This window comes from Strongylocentrotus purpuratus, unplaced genomic scaffold (assembly GCF_000002235.5).
Source record: "Strongylocentrotus purpuratus isolate Spur 01 unplaced genomic scaffold, Spur_5.0 spur5_scaffold_3, whole genome shotgun sequence".
Classification (NCBI taxonomy): domain Eukaryota; kingdom Metazoa; phylum Echinodermata; class Echinoidea; order Camarodonta; family Strongylocentrotidae; genus Strongylocentrotus; species Strongylocentrotus purpuratus.
Genome location: NW_022145609.1, coordinates 34,944,811 through 34,963,120, shown reverse-complemented (window position 1 = coordinate 34,963,120; position 18,310 = coordinate 34,944,811). Strand labels below are relative to the sequence as shown.

The following is an 18,310-nucleotide window of genomic DNA, read 5'->3' as shown; positions in this document are numbered from 1 at the left end:
ACAACCAGGAGCTTTTGTTCCCTGTTGCCCTGCGATCCCTTAGACGTCAGCTTGAAGTAATAGTAATCCCTGACCTGTATTGTGATACTCCATGGAGCTAAGAAAGCAACTGTTGATATCCAAGAAAGTCTGAAATCAAGACATTTTCAATAGTTAATGCTGCATTTCTAATCAAGAACAAGGTGATGTGTATTAGAAGTTGGTGGATTTTGAACAGATAAAAACTTCCAACATTTTCATTTACTGTGTCAGAAAACTTCTCACTACTGCAGGTCCCCAAGTTGAACTTTCCCTGTGATCTATTAACACCATTTTCTGACCTCCACCATCCCTGTTGCAACCTGCCCACCCCCATGGGACATGATAGGATGTTCTGGTATTGGCATCTGATAGTCATGACTTGAGGGGCAGTATAAAGTATGGCCTCTGCCAAGTGTTCAGGTTATAAGTCTATGCAAAGAGTATCTCTGTGCGTGGTCTATGCTAATGAATTAGTCCTGAATCTCCAAAACTAAAAGAGAAATTCATACCTTCACGTCTGCCCCTTCATTATGAAAAATGTAGCCCTATACATGTAGTTTTTTTTTATTATATGACCATTAAAATAAAAATCTATATGACTTTTTTCGTTTTGTTTTCCATGAAATAATGATAACAATAATGGTAATAATAATGATAATATCGATGATTATGATGATGATTTTTTTTTTTAAATTAATGATAACATAATTTTTTTTCGAAAATATGGCTTGGAAACCTATAGAGGACCTTTAATAGTATGCTATCCATAATATATTTTGAGTAGTGCCTCAAGGGGAGAAGGGGTTAAGGAGAAAAACAGAAATTAATTTTTGTACACCAAAAATGGGAGCATTGTCTGTGACTACATCACAAACTCACAATCCACTGACCATCCTGCCAATTTGAGATTCACAACAGTTTATTTCAAACTTTCACCATGCTCATTTTCTTATTTTTCTGCTTTAAAAGTTTAGTATTCCACCCTGACATTAAGATGGATTCAAAATAAAAGCAGAAAAGTGAGAGAAGCAAGTTGGGATTAGGTTTGAGCAAAATTAGTTAGAAATATTGTAAGGTTTTAATTTCACTGATCCAAGTGGTTACTTGTTTATTTTACACTGTACATTTAGCTTTCCACTCCGATATGCTTCAGCGTACTCCTGACCTACATTCATTCTCTCATGTGTCATGTCTGCTAGCTCTTGGCTTCTATTGTTCTCTCCCTATTCATTCATCCTCATGCACATTACCTGCTATAGCACCACACACACACACACACACACACACACACACGCACACACTCTTCCTATCTCTTAGCTATTCAACCCAGCACACATGGCACTCTACCTTTACAAGCTTTTCTATTGGTTACTTCCATATTGTCCAATCTTGTGATTGGTGATTATTGTTTCATGGACTGGATGTCAGCCATCTTGGCAGCCATTTTGTGGTTGTAATAAAATCTAACAGTGCAGCTCAAGTCCTCAAACATGTAAGACCACTTATGTCTTGTGTGGGTCCTTACAATATGAAAGTTATCATCAGTGAAACACAAATTGGCAACATTGATGTACGGTATCTCTCCAATTTGCTTTATACAGAAAATTTCATAAAATTTAACTTGCTTTTTTATTTCCAAACCCTGGCCCTTCTTAAAACAGCTTTCAGAGTAAATTACCCACTCATAAGTTGAATTCATTTTTCACAGATTCCTGCCTGTGGTTTGAATTTTTTGAATTTTTTTCTTCAGCATTCTCTTTCACACCGTTTTGTAACGGGACATACATGTAGATACCCTGGAGTGGATATCCTGGATTAGAGGCTAGACTAGTTGAGTTGAGCATTTTGTTAAGAGGTTTTCCCTCCCATTTGAGACAAAAACAACAGTTCCTTGGAAGAACATAATCCTATTCTGGTGCAACATAATCCAGCTATTTTCAACCCAACCTGCTACTCTTTACAAGAAAACATAAACATAGGGCAGGGTCCAAAAGTGTTTGAAATGTGACCCGTTTCCCCCTGAACATTCTTTTGAAATAATAAGAAATTTCAGAGGTGTTTGTAATGGAACTGTTTTTGAAGGTGGTAGAGAATATGATTTTCACAGTAGGGCCTTCATGTATATGTTTACATCTTAAGAGTTCATTCATGAAATGAAGAAAAAAACTTCTAGAAGCAAATTCTGATACACATTGATATCCACTCTTTAGTCTTCAAAATTGTACACAATCATACACAATACACATATTCTTCGTTCACAGATGTTTATTTTTAAATATTTTGAAATGTTAATCAAGGTTAATCAGCAGACTATAACTGAGAAAAATGATGAAACTCCAAACAAACATTTCAGTACTAAATGTAGGCCTATGCAGACATGAAAAGGTTGCCAATTTATTTTTACCTAACAGCTCAAACCCACACTATGCCTGTGGGGTTTGAACCTTACAATGGCATGAAGGTAATTGTTGTAGCCCCATTCTTCTGCACAAAGCCTGGACTTCCCACAGCCGTTATGTAACTGGAGTAACTAATGGACTATGGCCTCAACCTTTTGATCATGAAGGCATGCAGGCAAAAGGGCATTTCTTCCTGACTGGATTCATCGCAGCTCGGTATTCAAAGATAATTTGTTTTCCCCTTTTAGCCATTGAGACTTGAGAGGAGAGATGTCACTATATAGTTTGGTAGAACCTGGCATGGAAAATTGCACAACATGCTTTTGCAAATAGAGCATCAGATCGTGATTTGATAAACTTTGAATTGGATAAATAGAGTTATTTTTGCCCATTCAGTGTTCTTGATCAATACAGGTGTAGCAGTACTAAATGTTCATATGGAATATTAATATGCAGAATGCTCTCTAAATGATAATAAGAAATGGGAGACGTGCATGTATGGTCATCCTTTATCAGTCTGATTTTAGAAAGAGTCACTTGGAAAGATTAAAAGAAGATTGTGATAGTGTTAAAGCATAGGTCCATAGAGTAGCCAAAACCAATATTTTAGCACTTTGTCAACATTTTATTGACTGTTTTTTATGCCTCCTGTCACCGAAGGTGGGGCCGAAGGCATTGTATGTTTTGGGTTTGTCTGGCTGTCCGTTCTGCTTTGTCATTATCGGGACATCTCAAAAACCTCTTGAGGAATGGACCTCAAACTAATAGATTTTGGATTAAGCCAAAGGTCATAGAGGTTAATTTATGAAATTACAGATATAAGCCTCAGTTATTGAGATATAAGCCTCAGTTATTGAGATATATTCTCAAGAACCACAAGAGACCTATTGCTTCAGATGTGGTGATGGTAGGTATCACCATAGGAAGAGAGAACTGATTAGATTTTGGGTTATGTACACATAGGTCAAAGGTCATGGAGTTCAATGTCTGAAATTACATGTTTTTGCCTTTTCACAATATTCCAAGAACCACTAGAGGTATAAGCTTCACACCTTGCTATGTTTTGTTTCACTATTGGATGACAATATGATTAGATTTAGGGGTAAGTAGGTCAAAGGGCAAAGGTTATAGAGGTAAATTTCTGAAATCAAAGATGTTAGACTCATCACAATATGTAAAGAACCACTTGTCATTGTCACTTGGGCTGTGTACGTGTACTTTAATTTTGGTGCAAGCTTTTTTCTCCATAGAAAGACAATCTGATTAGGTTTTTTGATAAATAGGTGAAAGGTGAACAGTCAAAGAGGTAAATTCTATTACAAATCTGATGTTTAACCCCTGTTATAGCGATGTATCGAAAACCATTTAAGCAACTAATTTACAATTCGTTGTTAATCATGCAGTGTGGTGAAATTAAGCCTAGGTGAAATGGTTATATTGTAGGATAAGGAGGTTAAAGGTCAATTGTCATAAGAGGTCAATTAACATGAAATTTCAAGGTTATTATCACAATGTCTTAAGATGATTTGGCCATGAACTTTAAACATGGTATTTGTATGTATCACCGGAAGTGAGACAAATTCTGTAGATTTGGGGTAAATAAAGTCAAATGTCATAGGTCAACAAGTCAATTTACATGATGTTGAGGGCTTTTTAACCTCATGATGACCAAATCAACAACTATTTCCAGCTATTTTAACTGTGAAGTTAAAACCTGTAACTAGTATGCATCACTGTGGGGAGTCAAGTGATCAGATTTTGGCATTGTCAGGTCAAAGGTCAATTGGAATGTTAAAGTATAGGCTTTTTGTCTTGCCCACTGAAGATGGAGGGGAGACAAGGGATCCAAAGGGCATTCGTCCGTCTGTCCTTCATCTGTCACAAGTGTTAAAGTTTACCTGCAAGATTCTCTTGTGAGGAGTAACTACATGTACGCACCTGTTAATCCTATTGTGCCCAAACTTTGATCACATATGTAGTTGGTGGACGTCCACACTTTGATGCTGTGAAGGTTTACATGCTAAGGTCAAAGGTTATTTGAGGTTTTACATTTATGACTCTTGTGACAAATAGCTTCTTCACAACTGTTATTTGTATTGTTATTAAACTTGGTCACAGATGCTTTTTGGGTACCTACACATTACGTATGTTAACATTTACTTAAGCCTGTCTGTACTAGTTTGGCCAGGGGGATTAGACCTCCCTGCAAGGTCACTGACAGGTGGTTATTTTCATCAAATCAGCTCTCAATCAACATAAGAAAAAGGGTATCATGGGGGACCAACAGGTATTACAGTTTGCAACCAACTGTCAGTAAAAGAACTTTGCATGCATGCATTGCTCCAAGTGCAACTAAACCTGAGTCAGGGATGCTCATGAAGAATATTCACATAAATTGGTCACAGGTGGGCAAGACACAATCCGATGATTGCTTTGTGTTCTCGTTGTGAGATTTGAAGAATAATTCAAGCCATAATCTTGACTAAATTTAGGTGGAGGCATATTGCAGATGCAGTAGCATATGTCTTGTTTAATCATAGCATTTTACCCACTTCCCCCAAAACATCCACGAACTGTAAGAAGAACCCCTCCCTCTTGTGTTTGTGGAGAAGATAGCTAGCAAGTAGTCTTTGGAATGTGATGTCAGTGAATGAGGTGTCTTACTTCTTTTGTTCAGTGGGCCCTTCATGGGATCTGTCCCTCTCTATGTGCCATTCATCCTCTACGAACTCTCCGTGTCTGCTATTCACTACACCATTCACAGTCTAACTAAAGCCCCCTTTTCAGACCACCTCAGTATGTCACTCTGTTTCCCCGGTATAAGGATTTAGGCCTACTTGCAGTGCATGCATATCACAGGGGTCTTATATATATGTTTTCTTCTTTCATATCAGCTGTCTTAGCTGATCAAAACAACTTACAAGCAACAGACCAGTTTTGGTTTGTAAACTTTGTAACAAGTTTATGAATGTATTTTTCTAAAAGTACTATGAATTATTCATCTAAAAGTACTATGAATTATTCATCCCACGGAATATGTTGACATCTTCATTGATTCGGTCCACCTCGCACAGTTATATTGTGCCTGCATGTGCAGAAATAATCAAATGAACTTTCTTTAGTTGGGTTCCTAAGCAAGTGCGAAAACTCGTCTAAAATACTAACAGACGGGACTACAATAAAGGGTTCATTTGCTCTTTAGAAGACCAATGGACATACTCCATTTTTGTGGGGTATTCCAAAGTTAAAGCTAAAGACCAGTTATGGTCATGCGATTGCATTGTGAAAGAAACATGGTGAAATCGATCAGAAAAGGTTGATCATCTACTAGCATAGATGTACTGCAAGGTTCTGGAATCTTCAAAATGATAAGAAATTTGGCCAAGTCTTCATGAAGTTAGAATCACTGTACACAGAAAGATGTATATGGGACTACACACACGTGCGCGACACGTGCATTTGTATCTCTCAACAGGCAAGAGATACACTAATTTACCAAATATATCAATTAGTAGGCGGTTTCCCGTCAATTTTTTTATTATCATGTATTATTCAAAACATATTCTTTCACATGATTGGTAATAAGAGCTTGCATTTCATTTTTTGAAATTGGGGCGTTTCCAATACTGGTCTTTACCTCTAAGCCAGTCACTTTCTCGAAGTTTTTAGAAGGGCACTCCATTGTTTCAATCTGGTGTTGATAAGATTTGGAGTATCCTTCTCTTGATTTTCGTTGCTGCCTTCACAAAAAATTTAAGAACCTAGAAATAGGTTTCGGACACATACTGTACATCCGTAAATTGCGCAATATGCAATTTATGTCCAAGAGGCTACATTCAGTCTCCAGGCATTTTAGGCGTATTTGCGATAGCTAGAATTACTAGTGTACAAGTACTCATTTAATCAAGCTCATAGCAATTGAAGGAGGAGGTGAACAAGATTTAGGAGAATAGATGAAGGTGTGATATATTGATGAGCAGTGGCTTACAGCATAACAAAAGAGATGTGTCTGGAAGCTCAAAGTTGGTCAGAGAGAGAGAGAGAGAGAGATAGAGAGAAAGAGAGAAAGAGAAAGGTTTGGCCAGACTTATCCATTCTTCTCACCTACACATACATGTCCGGGTGTGTTTACACTATTCAGGTGAAAATGGTGTATTCACTCTAGTGAACAGTGTTTCCTCATCAGACATTGCACTACACTCGGTGGGATGAGTCTGGATGAAATGTTGCCGGCTGGGCAGGATATCTAAGTGTTCTGTTTTGAATTAGTTCTGGTTATTTTCCCAAACTAGGCAGTTTTCTCATGCATGTTACTCCATGAAATTGTTTAAGGATTGCTCTGCTGACAGGCAGACATTCTAAATATAAAAATTGAGGTAGTGGAAACACCCCCACATTGATTTTTTTTGGAGGGAGAGGATTTCCCATATTGAACGGTAGATCGATTCAAAGGGGCTTCTCTGAGACGCCTCGACAATGGCTCCTGCATTCATCTGTATTTGTGTTTCCCTCTTTAATTGACACAGTAATTATTGGCTCCGTAGGCAGAGGGGGCTCTTCTCTCCTGCCATTGTATGGCCCCCTATTATCCCCCTCCCCTGCCCCCAGCAATGGGCCTATGAATGGGAGTCTCTGGTCAGAGAGGGCTTAATTACAATCCTGGGTCCCTCCTGAACATGGTAGGTGGTCGTTTGGTAATCACAGGAGGTGAGAAAGCAAAATGGGTTTTCTTGGAGAGAGGGAGGGATGGCTGGCAAGGCAGGCTGTTAACATGGACAAGGCTCAGAGCCACTCACTTTGTACCTGTTTTCTTCAAAGTTGCATTTACACTGCAAGCATTTTTCTCACATTAGGAACTTGCTAAGCAACTATCTGTTAAACCCGAATATAAAACCGCTCCTCTGGAGTGTGTATTTTTGTAAATACTGGCAGAAGATTCACCAGTTTTGTAAATGCCCGCTCTCAAAATGTTGGTGAATTATTCTGGATTTTGGTCACATGACTGGTGTAAATGGCAGTGAAAAATGTCATGGTGTTTTGGTTGTGTAAATGGGCCTGGTGTTGCACTGTTGTACTGTTATGTAATAAAGATGATGAAAACAACTTATCCAGACAAACTTTTTGAACTGCAAATCATTGTGTAACATTGCTAAATAAAGATGAGTTTATTTAAATTACAGATGAAGAATGACACTATACATGGCTTATTACTAATATTTCTACAAGAATTTTAAAATCTTACTGAGCACACAGTTCAAGAGGCTTTTTGTAAATATGCCAGTGTATCTTGTGTGGTATACCATTATTAGGCATAAAGATTTATCTATAAAATTTATTTTTTAAGGAGAACATTGGCACAGAAAAATAATAATAATAATAATAATATTTAATTTTTATATAGCGCTTAATACAAATGTCTCTAAGCGCATCATCAATGAATGTATTTGAACTTGACTATTTTCATAACAGGAAAAGAAAGTTCATCCCAGCTGTGAATACCAGGGGCCTTACAAACTTCTTTTCTCTCCATCTCTCTCTCTCTCTCCCCCTTGTGTATTTCAGCTGCTGTGTGTGACCCTATCATCTGATTGATATGGTGCTGCTTTAGGAATTGGGCTAACTGCCAAATGGGATGATTCCTAGCCCTCATGAAATCATTCAGTCATGTAGAGCTGAAGAACAAAGTGGTCACATGGACAGATTTGATCCCATCTCACTTTGCCTGACTGTTATGTGTACATTGTATGCCTAGCCTCCCAGGATGTGTATGAGAAATTGGGAAAGAGTTTTGAGATGTATGTTCAATTTATATCTTAAAAGGGTAATCCAACCTTTGTGATTTAGTTCATTTGTATGAAAGCAGACAATTCAGAGAATCAGAATGGTGAAAGTTTGAAATACATGAGAATTAGCAAATGAGTTACATGTATAATGTCTGAAATTTGAGATCGCTAAATCTGTGAATGTCTTTCTGAGCCTATACAGTGTATATATGGAAATGAGGAACTGAAACGGGATTCTGAGGAATAAATATGATATTCCCTATTGATATATGTTGGGGGTATGGTGTAGCTGAAAGTGGGTATAGTTGAACCTGAGGTGCATGGTTTGGTGTATTCCCTTGCATACATGTACATGTAGTCCTGCTGACTGCACAAGGAGCAGTGAATGTAGATGCCCTTGACCTAGCCCAGTACTAGGGCTTATATTAGATAGCCCAGGACCTTGGCCCCTCTGGGACACTTATCCCTGGTACATTGGAGGGATGACTTGTGGTTTTGACCAGGGAGGTCCTAGGGCCTTGGACTTCATCTTCACTCTCAAATTCTGATGAATTTGGCCTGTAGTGGTTATAACCATCTTGAGGCCCGTTCAGATATCACCAGCAAAACCACATTTAAAAAAAAAAGATGACGTAAAGTGTAATTTGCATCACATTTCTGTATCTTTAACATTACATCATTTACACACACACACACACACACACACACACACACAAAACTAAAAAGGGCCCCTGCTTTGCAGCGGTGTACCATGCCATATCCGAACAAGTCTTTATCATCTATTGACAAATGTTAGGATTTTAACCCTTTTATTGCGATATCTCTAAATTCATTGATGTCGAACTTGGGGTTACCATGCACCACAGTCATCAACCTGCTTTTCTCTCATGATATTTTGATTCCTTCAAGAGAAATCTGCTGATCATTTATTGCTTTTATGAATTTCAAGAAGCTTTATGGAAGAGATATCTCAATGAAATTGTGCCATAATTACTGATATTGTTTTTTAAATCCCAATTTTGTTCTATTTGTTTTCTTCCATGCAGTTGGTGGTAGGTTAGAGCAGGAGCTGGAGTATACAGAAGCAACGCTGGGGACAGGCTGGGGTGCAACAAGCCAAATAATTGTGCAAACGCCAAAGAATAGCGGGGAGAACATCCTCACACAATCAGCCTTACTGCAGCATGTCAGGTCGGCCGTTCTTGCAACTCAAGTTGAAGTCGACATGTACGGAGTGTAAGTATCTATTTTATTATTATTCTGAAATTTTTGAATATAACTTATAAAATAGTGATAAATATTCTTCAGCATTAAGCGATGATTAGTAGAAATCGTATTTAGTCAGGATGCTCAGTGAAATTTTTGTTACTTGCCGGATAAAAGCACCAATTTTGGTACAGGGCTCCTTAGGACCTACTAAACGATATTAGGGTAGGAGCCCCGGCAAATATTTCAATCTAAGGGTGTGGGGGCGGGGGCATCTTTTTGGAGCCCCCAAATAATTTTATAACATTGATTTGTTGTTGCACAAATGCCATTTTTGGTACAAGGCTTCCTTAGGACCTACTGAACAATATTTGGGTAGGAGCCCCTGGCAAGAATATCATTAGATGGGTTTGGAGCGGGGGCGTCGCCTCGTCGCCCCCAAATAATTTAGAAGGTAATATAACATTGATTTGCTTGTGTACAAATGGAATTTTTGTCGTACAAACGCCACGCGGGCACCCAATCACACATATATGAATATCTATGCCCGGGGCTCCTACCCTACCATCAATCAGCAGGCCCTAATGAAGCCCTCTACCAAAAATGATGCTGTTATCCGGCAAGTAACGATGATCGCTAAATTTGACACTAAGCCACCTGACTAATTCAACAGTTAAGGATTTGGAAATCAAACTACAACAGAAATGGGTGCCTTTCAAAGGAGAAAAAACAAATCACCACTTGAATCTCTAAGCAAAACAATTATTTGACGTGAGATATCAGTGGGCTTGCTTAGTTCATTAGGCAAAGGTCATTGAGGTTTGAGATCATATTCATCCCCTTGACAGGTGGTGATATAATCCTCTTGTTCTCTCAAACTTATCACCTTTTCCCCTTCTTTCTACCATCATTTTCTACCTTTGCCTGCACAATAGTACAGTGTTTCTTCATGATTACATGTAGTACCTTCATTGCAGACCAAAGTATTACTATACCAGTACATTGAATACCTCATACACAGTGTATTATACCCACAAGATGTTCAGAAATGAAGTGTACCTATATTGCTTGAATATGCTTAAATTTAATTGATTGATTCATTTGTTATTGTAACAGAGATTTTTCTTTCATTGGTGTGTCCCAGAAAAGAAGAAAAAAGGATTATTGTAAACAAACTATGAGCTATATGATTATAATTTCTTGCTTTCCATATTAGTTCAAGTAATATGCTTTCAAATTGCATTAGTCCATTTGTGGCAGATTTTGGGAAAACCATGAAAATATTCAGATCACATGGCCTGAAGGAAACAAAAACTTAAAAACTCAATGAGAAGATTACTTTAATGGGCTTCTTGAATGAAGCAAGAGTAATTATGTCATCCTAACAAAATATGTGGTAGTGGAGATATGTATAGTGAGGGTAAAAAGATCATACTTGTAGATAAATGGGTGTGCAATTATTTTTTTTTGCATAATTACAACTTTTTTAAGGAACAGGGTGAACAGTCCGCTAATATTTCCACGAGAATCAAAGCAAGGGCACCTTAAATTTTGATAAAGGGGGAAATCAATGTATTATTCAAAAGCATAGTTCTTTATGAAAACCAAGGGATTATTTTCATACAGTTTACCGTATCAGTTTGTTTTGGGGTTTCAATATTTTTTTCTAGGATACACTACATCACAATAACAATTTACCAATATAGGCCTACCTTGCAACATCAACTAAAAGTGAAGTATTGTATATTCTTACTTGGCTGAATCTTGAAATCCATAATGATGTGTGATGCTGGAGTCCTCCCATGACCCAGTTATGCCTAGTAAGGGGTGAGAGTGTCACCCCTTGGTAAATGGCTGGCTGGCTGGCTGGGTTAGCCGGGCACTTTGATCCCTGTGGTGGCCCAACCAACATGCAGCCAGTAACTCAATTACAGAGGATGAAATTCTCTAGGACCATGCCCCTCTTTAGAACCGAGCCTCTTTATTCCAAGCACTGACTGTTGTGTTCATGCCTGCTGCTTGGTTGTAATAACATGTAAACCTACATGTAGGTCTACATGTATGTTGTACACACAAAGTACTAAAGTGATTATTGATACAATCTGTTGTTCTGCGTGTAGATAGAGAGTGAGCAACTGTCGTAGAATGATGTCTGATGGTAAATTACTATGTGTTAAATGGGTATCGGTAAGAAAGAATTCCTTCAATGCTGTGAGCTCTGAAAGTGGGAGCCTAGCTAGCAGAGCCGGAGTAATATTGGAGCGCCTTGAGTACATGTACCTTGCGTGGTGGATATGTGCACTTTGAACATATCAAAAATCATTATTATTGTTAATCTTTTCAGGTGATCTGCAGCAGATCACCTCTTGATTTCGTCCAAATATTTATTCTTTATTATTTTTATTTTTTTCGGTACGTTTTTTAATGGCAAGATTTTCTCAAAACTGCCCCATCTAATCACCATCAATTTTTCACCACTAATTCCCCCTTTTTGTGAAATCACATTATCAATCATATCTTATAATCTTCATAACCAGCCATCAAGACTGAATTTAATTTGGTACACATAAACTTTACTTGAAGGGTCAATATCAAGGCATAGTAATTTTCGCAAGCGCATCAATATTTAAAAAAGCACCAAATCACTTCACCAAATTTAGAGTACATATTTATAATTCAGAGTACATATTTATAATTCTAGTTATTATTATTATCATTGGTGTTTATTATTATTATCATTATTGTTTATATTATTAGTAGTAGGAAAACAAATTGTATTTTTACAGTGTTGTCATGCCTCCCAAAAAAATTATTAAAACCTGTCTTTGACCTTTAAAAACCTATGAGGTAGATGGTTGCAGCACATCAGTGGATGCATTTGTAAACGCAACCAAACTATGTGGATATCAAATTTGTAGCTAGTTTTGTTATGTGTTGTAATATCTGTATCCAAAATAACCCATTGGGATATCCATCTGACTGCTTGGAATAGTTGGGGCCAGCATGGATCATGATGGATGATAATGCAAATGTGGTGTTCCAGATGTGCGTTGGGTATTAACAAGGACATTATCACTTCCAAATCATGGTGGTCCCGCATCACATTTCATAACAGAGAGAACCCATCGTTATTTCTTCCTGGTCTTCCCCTTATCTCTCTCTCTCTCTCTCTCATTGCAGTTAAGTCATCTTTGCCTGGTTAGTGGTGAAGCTTTAATGGCTATAAGAAGATGCACAGTAATGTGACAGGATGGGTTATGTCTTCATGGCTTGCATCACTGGCTTAGCATGGGTCCAACCAAAGATGGGGCACTAATGCAGGAGGGAGGGAGGGGGGGGGGGCAGCTTTGGTGGTGGATGATATGTGAGAGATCAGTGATGAAGTATGGTTCAAGTCATTGACGGGGGGGGGGGGGGGGGGGGGGGGGGGGGGGGGGGGGGGGGGGGCAGGGGGGGCACTGGTGCCAGGGGAGGGATATTGAATTGTTGAATGGGATATGAGAGCATAAGACCAGCAGGGTAGGGAGGTATTGGAGAGGGTCCGAGTGGTCCAGTCATCTCATTCTCATGTTTTGCATGGTAAATTCTAATACGTATTTCTTTCTTTTTAATTTCCTTTGCAGTACATGGAGCTTTAAAGATGTATGTTTCATTACAGAGTATCCTAGCTTTGAAGACCATTTAATAGATAGTGTAAGTAATAATTATTTATTTTGATATTTTCACAATTCTGGTGGCATATGCAGTTATGCCCTTCTCACTATCCAGGAATCTATTCACTGAAACAACATTCTCATAACATTCATTGCAGTATTCCACAATTATTACCAAATTATCTTAGCTATGAATCTGTCAGAGACTTAATTGTTGTTTTTTCACAAAAAAGGGTGCAGGCAAGACAAGAAATTTGAAATTATTCATACTTGGCCTTAATTCAAATACGGTTGTAAACTGATTTAATGTGATTGTACTGAAAGTTTGTGATTCTGGAAATGATTCTCTTCTTATCATGTCTTCTAATTTGCTTTTGATTATCCACAGATTATAGAAAACATTATTCCTTGTACAATAATCACACCATTAGACTGCTTCTGGGAAGGAGCCAAATTACTTGGGCCTGAGAGGCCTATTCAGATACCGTGAGTACCCCCTTCTTCTTGCTTCTTTAGTAACCCTGTAAACGATCATCGGATCGGCCGCCGATACCGATCCGATCAGGGGTGATCGGTGAAAAATTTCCGATCGCCGATCATTTAAAATGATCGGAAAAAAAATCGGCAATTTTTTTTTTTTTTTTTTTTTTTTTTAATGACGAAAATTTTCAAGTTTTTGACTGTCAAATGCTCAAAAAAAGTTCATGGCTGGGATTATTTTGTCATTTGGAGTTGTTGTAGACAATGATTGTTGATATTTAGTGCCTTTTCATGACTTTGAAATTAATAATATTGGTCTAAGAGCAGAGGCAAAACATGCGGGCCGCCATCTTGGATTATAATGTAGGTAATTTTTTTTTTTTAATGACGAAAATTTTCAAGTTTTTGGCTGTCAAATGCTCAAAAAAAGTTCATGGCTGGGATTATTTTGTCATTTGGAGTTGTTGTAGACAATGATTGTTGATATTTAGTGCCTTTTCATGACTTTGAAATTAATAATATTGGTCTAAGAGCAGAGGCAAAACATGCGGGCCGCCATCTTGGATTATAATGTAGGTTTTTTTTTTTTTAAGGACGAAAATTTTCAAGTTTTTGGCTATCAAATGCTCCAAAAAAGTTCATGGCTGGGATTATTTTGTCATTTGGAGTTGTTGTAGACCATGTTTGTTGATAATTAGTGCCTTTTCATGACTTTGAAATTAATAATATTGGTCTAAGAGCAGAGGCAAAACATGCGGGCCGCCACCTTGGATTATAATGCATACCTACATTATAATTCAAGATGGCGGCCTGCATGTTTTGCCTCTGCTCTTAGACCAATATTATTAATTTCAAAGTCATGAAAAGGCACTAAATATCAACAAACATGGTCTACAACAATTCCAAATGACAAAATAATCCCAGCCATGAACTTTTTTTTAGCATTTGATAGCCAAAAACTTGAAAGTTTTCGTCATTAAAAAAAAAAAAAAAATACCTAGTCTACATTATAATCCAAGATGGCGGCCCGCATGTTTTGCCTCTGCTCTTAGACCAATATTATTAATTTCAATTTTCAAAGTCATGAAAAGGCACAAAATATCAACAAACATGGTCTACAACAACTCCAAATGACAAAATAATCCCAGCCATGAACTTTTTTTGAGCATTTGATAGCCAAAAACTTGAAAAATTTCGTCATTTAAAAAAAAAAAAAAAAAAAAATCGGCCGATTTTTTTTTGTCGCTCTTCCGATCCGATACCGATCAAAGGTGCCAGGGTGTCGCTCCGATCTTCCGATCCGATCAGAGCCCCAACTTACAGGGTTATTCTTTAGCAGATATTGTAAACAAGTACCATGAAACAAGATCTTCTAGATATTAGACATGAAACTTTTTCAAATTGTAATAGATAGCCACTGATGCTGAAAGGAATTCCTGCAAAGAGGAAATAGTTCAATGTTGCATCATTGGTTATGAACTAGCTTTCATGAATCTGAACTACTTGCAACATAGTGAAACTACCTTGCACATGAAAGTTTCTGGTTTGTACCGTAGTACAATTTGTCACCATGTTTAATGACTGTGAGTTGTAACTTAAGTTTGATATCAATGCAACTCTTTTGGCTGTGCAAAGAATTGATTACATGATTTAGTGCAGCTCGTCCAGAACTGCATTTTTATGCTTCACTTTATGTGACATTTTATTTATTTTGTGGCGTGTTATGGGAAGTTGCCTGGCCACTTCTGACAAAATTCCAGAAATGTGAGAAAAACCCAGGGTTTGTGCATGCAGTGTAAATGTCCCTGTGTATGGTTTGGACAATATTTTGATTTTGTGGGTAGTGAAAGGTCAAGGGTCAGGGGTCATTTGGGACCTCTGTGAACAGCCATGGGGGTATCAGTGGAGTCACTTTAACAAACCCTGTCAAAGAAACACAACATGATTTATGCTAGATGAATGGTCCTTTTTCAGTCTCTTGTGTCATTTATATAGAGAGCATATGTCAGATATAGGCCATTAAATTTACTGTTTATATATAGCAATATCTTGTTAAATATCTAGCAATATCTTGTTAAATATCTGGGTTTCCCAAAATTTTCTGGTCACTGTATAAGAGAATTTGCATTTTGGAAACCCTCTACCCTATCTAGTCCAGGGGAAAGGGGGGGGGGTTAGAAGCCCCTCCCCCCTCTACATTTACATTTAGAAGCCCCCCCCCCCCCCCCTCGTTATGCAGTTTCAAAATAGCCCGGGCTAGATCGGGTTACATATATGGAGCTGTGTTGGGTTTGGTTGTGTGAGATCCAAATGCAATAAAAACACTATTAAGCTCTGCTTCACTATGTATGAATATTTGTCAGCTGTATTATTCTGATTATATGACTAGTTGCTTGCAGCATGAATACTCTTATGAATGTGTGAAATATGAGATTACTAAATCTAAGCAAATCTCAAATGGGCAATTCGGTAGTTCTGTCAACAGAGCTGAGATCGACCGGGAATCCCGGCGGTTTCAGCCTGTGATGGGGCACCTATTTTATATGATCTTGCCTTCCTTAAGAATAATGTTATGTCTAGATAAGGCATGTCAGTCCCTGGCATATGGGGTCTCCATGTACACTTCCATTCTTGCCTTTAAGGGGGATTGGAGGTGGGAGGGGGGGGGCGTCCCAGGCAGTGGGTGAAACTTTTCTGCAAAATAATGAGGGAGATGCTACAGGTTGTAGATAGTGATGATATGTTGTCTTGAGTTATTCCTGGGGAAGAAAACATCTTTCATTGAAGCAAAGATAAGCCTTACTCCCAAGTGATACAATACATGTTTTAGCAGCTGTCCAGAAGTCACTGATATTAAATGAAATGAATTCTTTTCATTTAAATCATGTTTGGAAATGATTTTGTTTGTGGTGATTTGTGTGCCTACACATACACATCTACTTAGTGATCTTTACCAGGCCATCAAATTGGCAATGAAATGACCAGCGGCCTCATGCAGTGAATTTAGAGGCTTGACACTGACATGGAAGAACAAGTGGTGTGTGTTGAGACCCACCTTGCCTTCCTTCCTTCCTGTGCTAGTAAGAAAGGGAGCAAAGGCCTAGGGTGTTCATGTGACTGATAGTCCTGGAGGCAAAATGTTCACAATTCTATCTTGGATAAGGCAAATTCCCAACTCTTTTGCCTGTGTATGCTGTTCAACTGATCTGGTACTTTTCTGTTATTGGGTCAATAATCACAAATAAAGGTTATTCTGGGGGGTTCTCTAGATGCAGGTCATTTTCTAAATTTAGAAAAGCTAAACAATATTCTAGAAATTTGGGGTTTTCTGCACAGGTTGCTTCTTGCCAGAGTCCATTTTTGTTAGCTTCTTCTTTCTTCTGGATGTTTATTCCATAACTGATTGTAGAGCATATTTGGCGGTATTTTTCTCTTTCGAATAGACGGGAATAGGCCTATTTGCCATCTATTACCAAATGGAGAAATTGAGGGTTTTGAAGAGAGAGAAAGAGATAAAAGGTTGATATAGGCTAAGAGCATAAAGGTTAAGGCTGGGGGGGGGGGGTGTTGGCATGTGATAAAAGCGTAGTGGGAAGCAAAAAATTGAATGTATCCAAAATCAAAACTTTTACATTAGTAGACTTGGATTGAAATTGAAAATGTATCGTATTTAATGAAATATAGTACCATAAAAAAGTTCAGATTTCACTTTGCAACTTATTTCGTTCACTATTTCATGACTGCATGTATCATATTTCCATCTTGCATGCTGTCATTTGTGAAATAGTGGATTGGGTTACCAGATACCTGAGATAGACCATCACCAGGGAAAGTTATTGGTATTGAGCTGGATCGTGATAGTGTATGGGTGTGCCACACATGAAGCCTATTTCTGATATTGTCAAGGTCATACTTTGACAAGTATTCACAGAAGAACCTTACTAAAAACATATCCATGATTAACCTAAATTAAAGGTAGGCCTAGTACTATGTCCCCTTGCAATCCCAAAACATGGAAAGGTTTAATTCCATTAGCATTTGAAAGGTAATACCGCAATAAACGTTTTATAAACTGCCCTCGTGTATTAACCGCACCCCTCTTTTTTGCCCTAAAATTTTTTATTTATTTTTAATTTTTTGTTGTTGCTGACTTTGTCGGCAGCAAGCCAGGTCTGTGTTAAAAAACCCACGTGGGAAGGCCTTTCATTTAACTGAGAGGTGCAGCTGAATGTGTAAGATCATTAATGTAAATTAAAAAACAGTAGGACCTAAGATAGAACCTTGTGGTACACCGTGTGTAGGAATTATTATAAACTACATATTGAGATCTATCAGAAAGATAACTTTCAAACCAAGATGACAGACAAATTTGAGTGGTGTTCTAGTTTCTTAGTGCTGAGTCGACACACCGATTACTGAGCTGGGTGACATTGCCAGGCATAGCGCCAGGCGGAGGGGCATAAATCAAAACTTCCCTCAAAACAAAAGGGCTTGAAAACACCTTTTTGTGGGAAAATAACGAACCTTAGTTGTTGAATTGAATGTAGGGAGCGTGCTCGGTTCAATTAAATAGTCTGATTTTCAGACCCTTGTACTGAATGGTCGTACATTTTGTACTGTGCAAATCAATTTGATTTTGGCCATTACAAATGGTGGTTTATTGATGTAGACAAATGCTCCTGTACCTGTTTACAGCTCTTTTTTCAGTTGAAGGAAATTATCAGAAAAGGAGAAGAAAAAAAGATGAAGATTGTCCCTACAAATTGCA

General features: G+C 38.0%; 1 protein-coding gene across 1 annotated transcript in view; it reads left to right on the top strand.

The window, feature by feature from the left end:
- The window catches only part of LOC593924 (protein patched homolog 1), a 76,177-nt gene that overhangs the window by 16,946 nt on the left and 40,921 nt on the right, over positions 1–18,310 (top strand). The window contains exons 4-6 of the mRNA XM_030996328.1: positions 9,250–9,439; positions 13,033–13,102; positions 13,451–13,548. Of these exons, the coding sequence (XP_030852188.1) occupies positions 9,250–9,439; positions 13,033–13,102; positions 13,451–13,548 (358 nt within the window). The remainder of the gene's footprint in view (positions 1–9,249; positions 9,440–13,032; positions 13,103–13,450; positions 13,549–18,310) is intronic.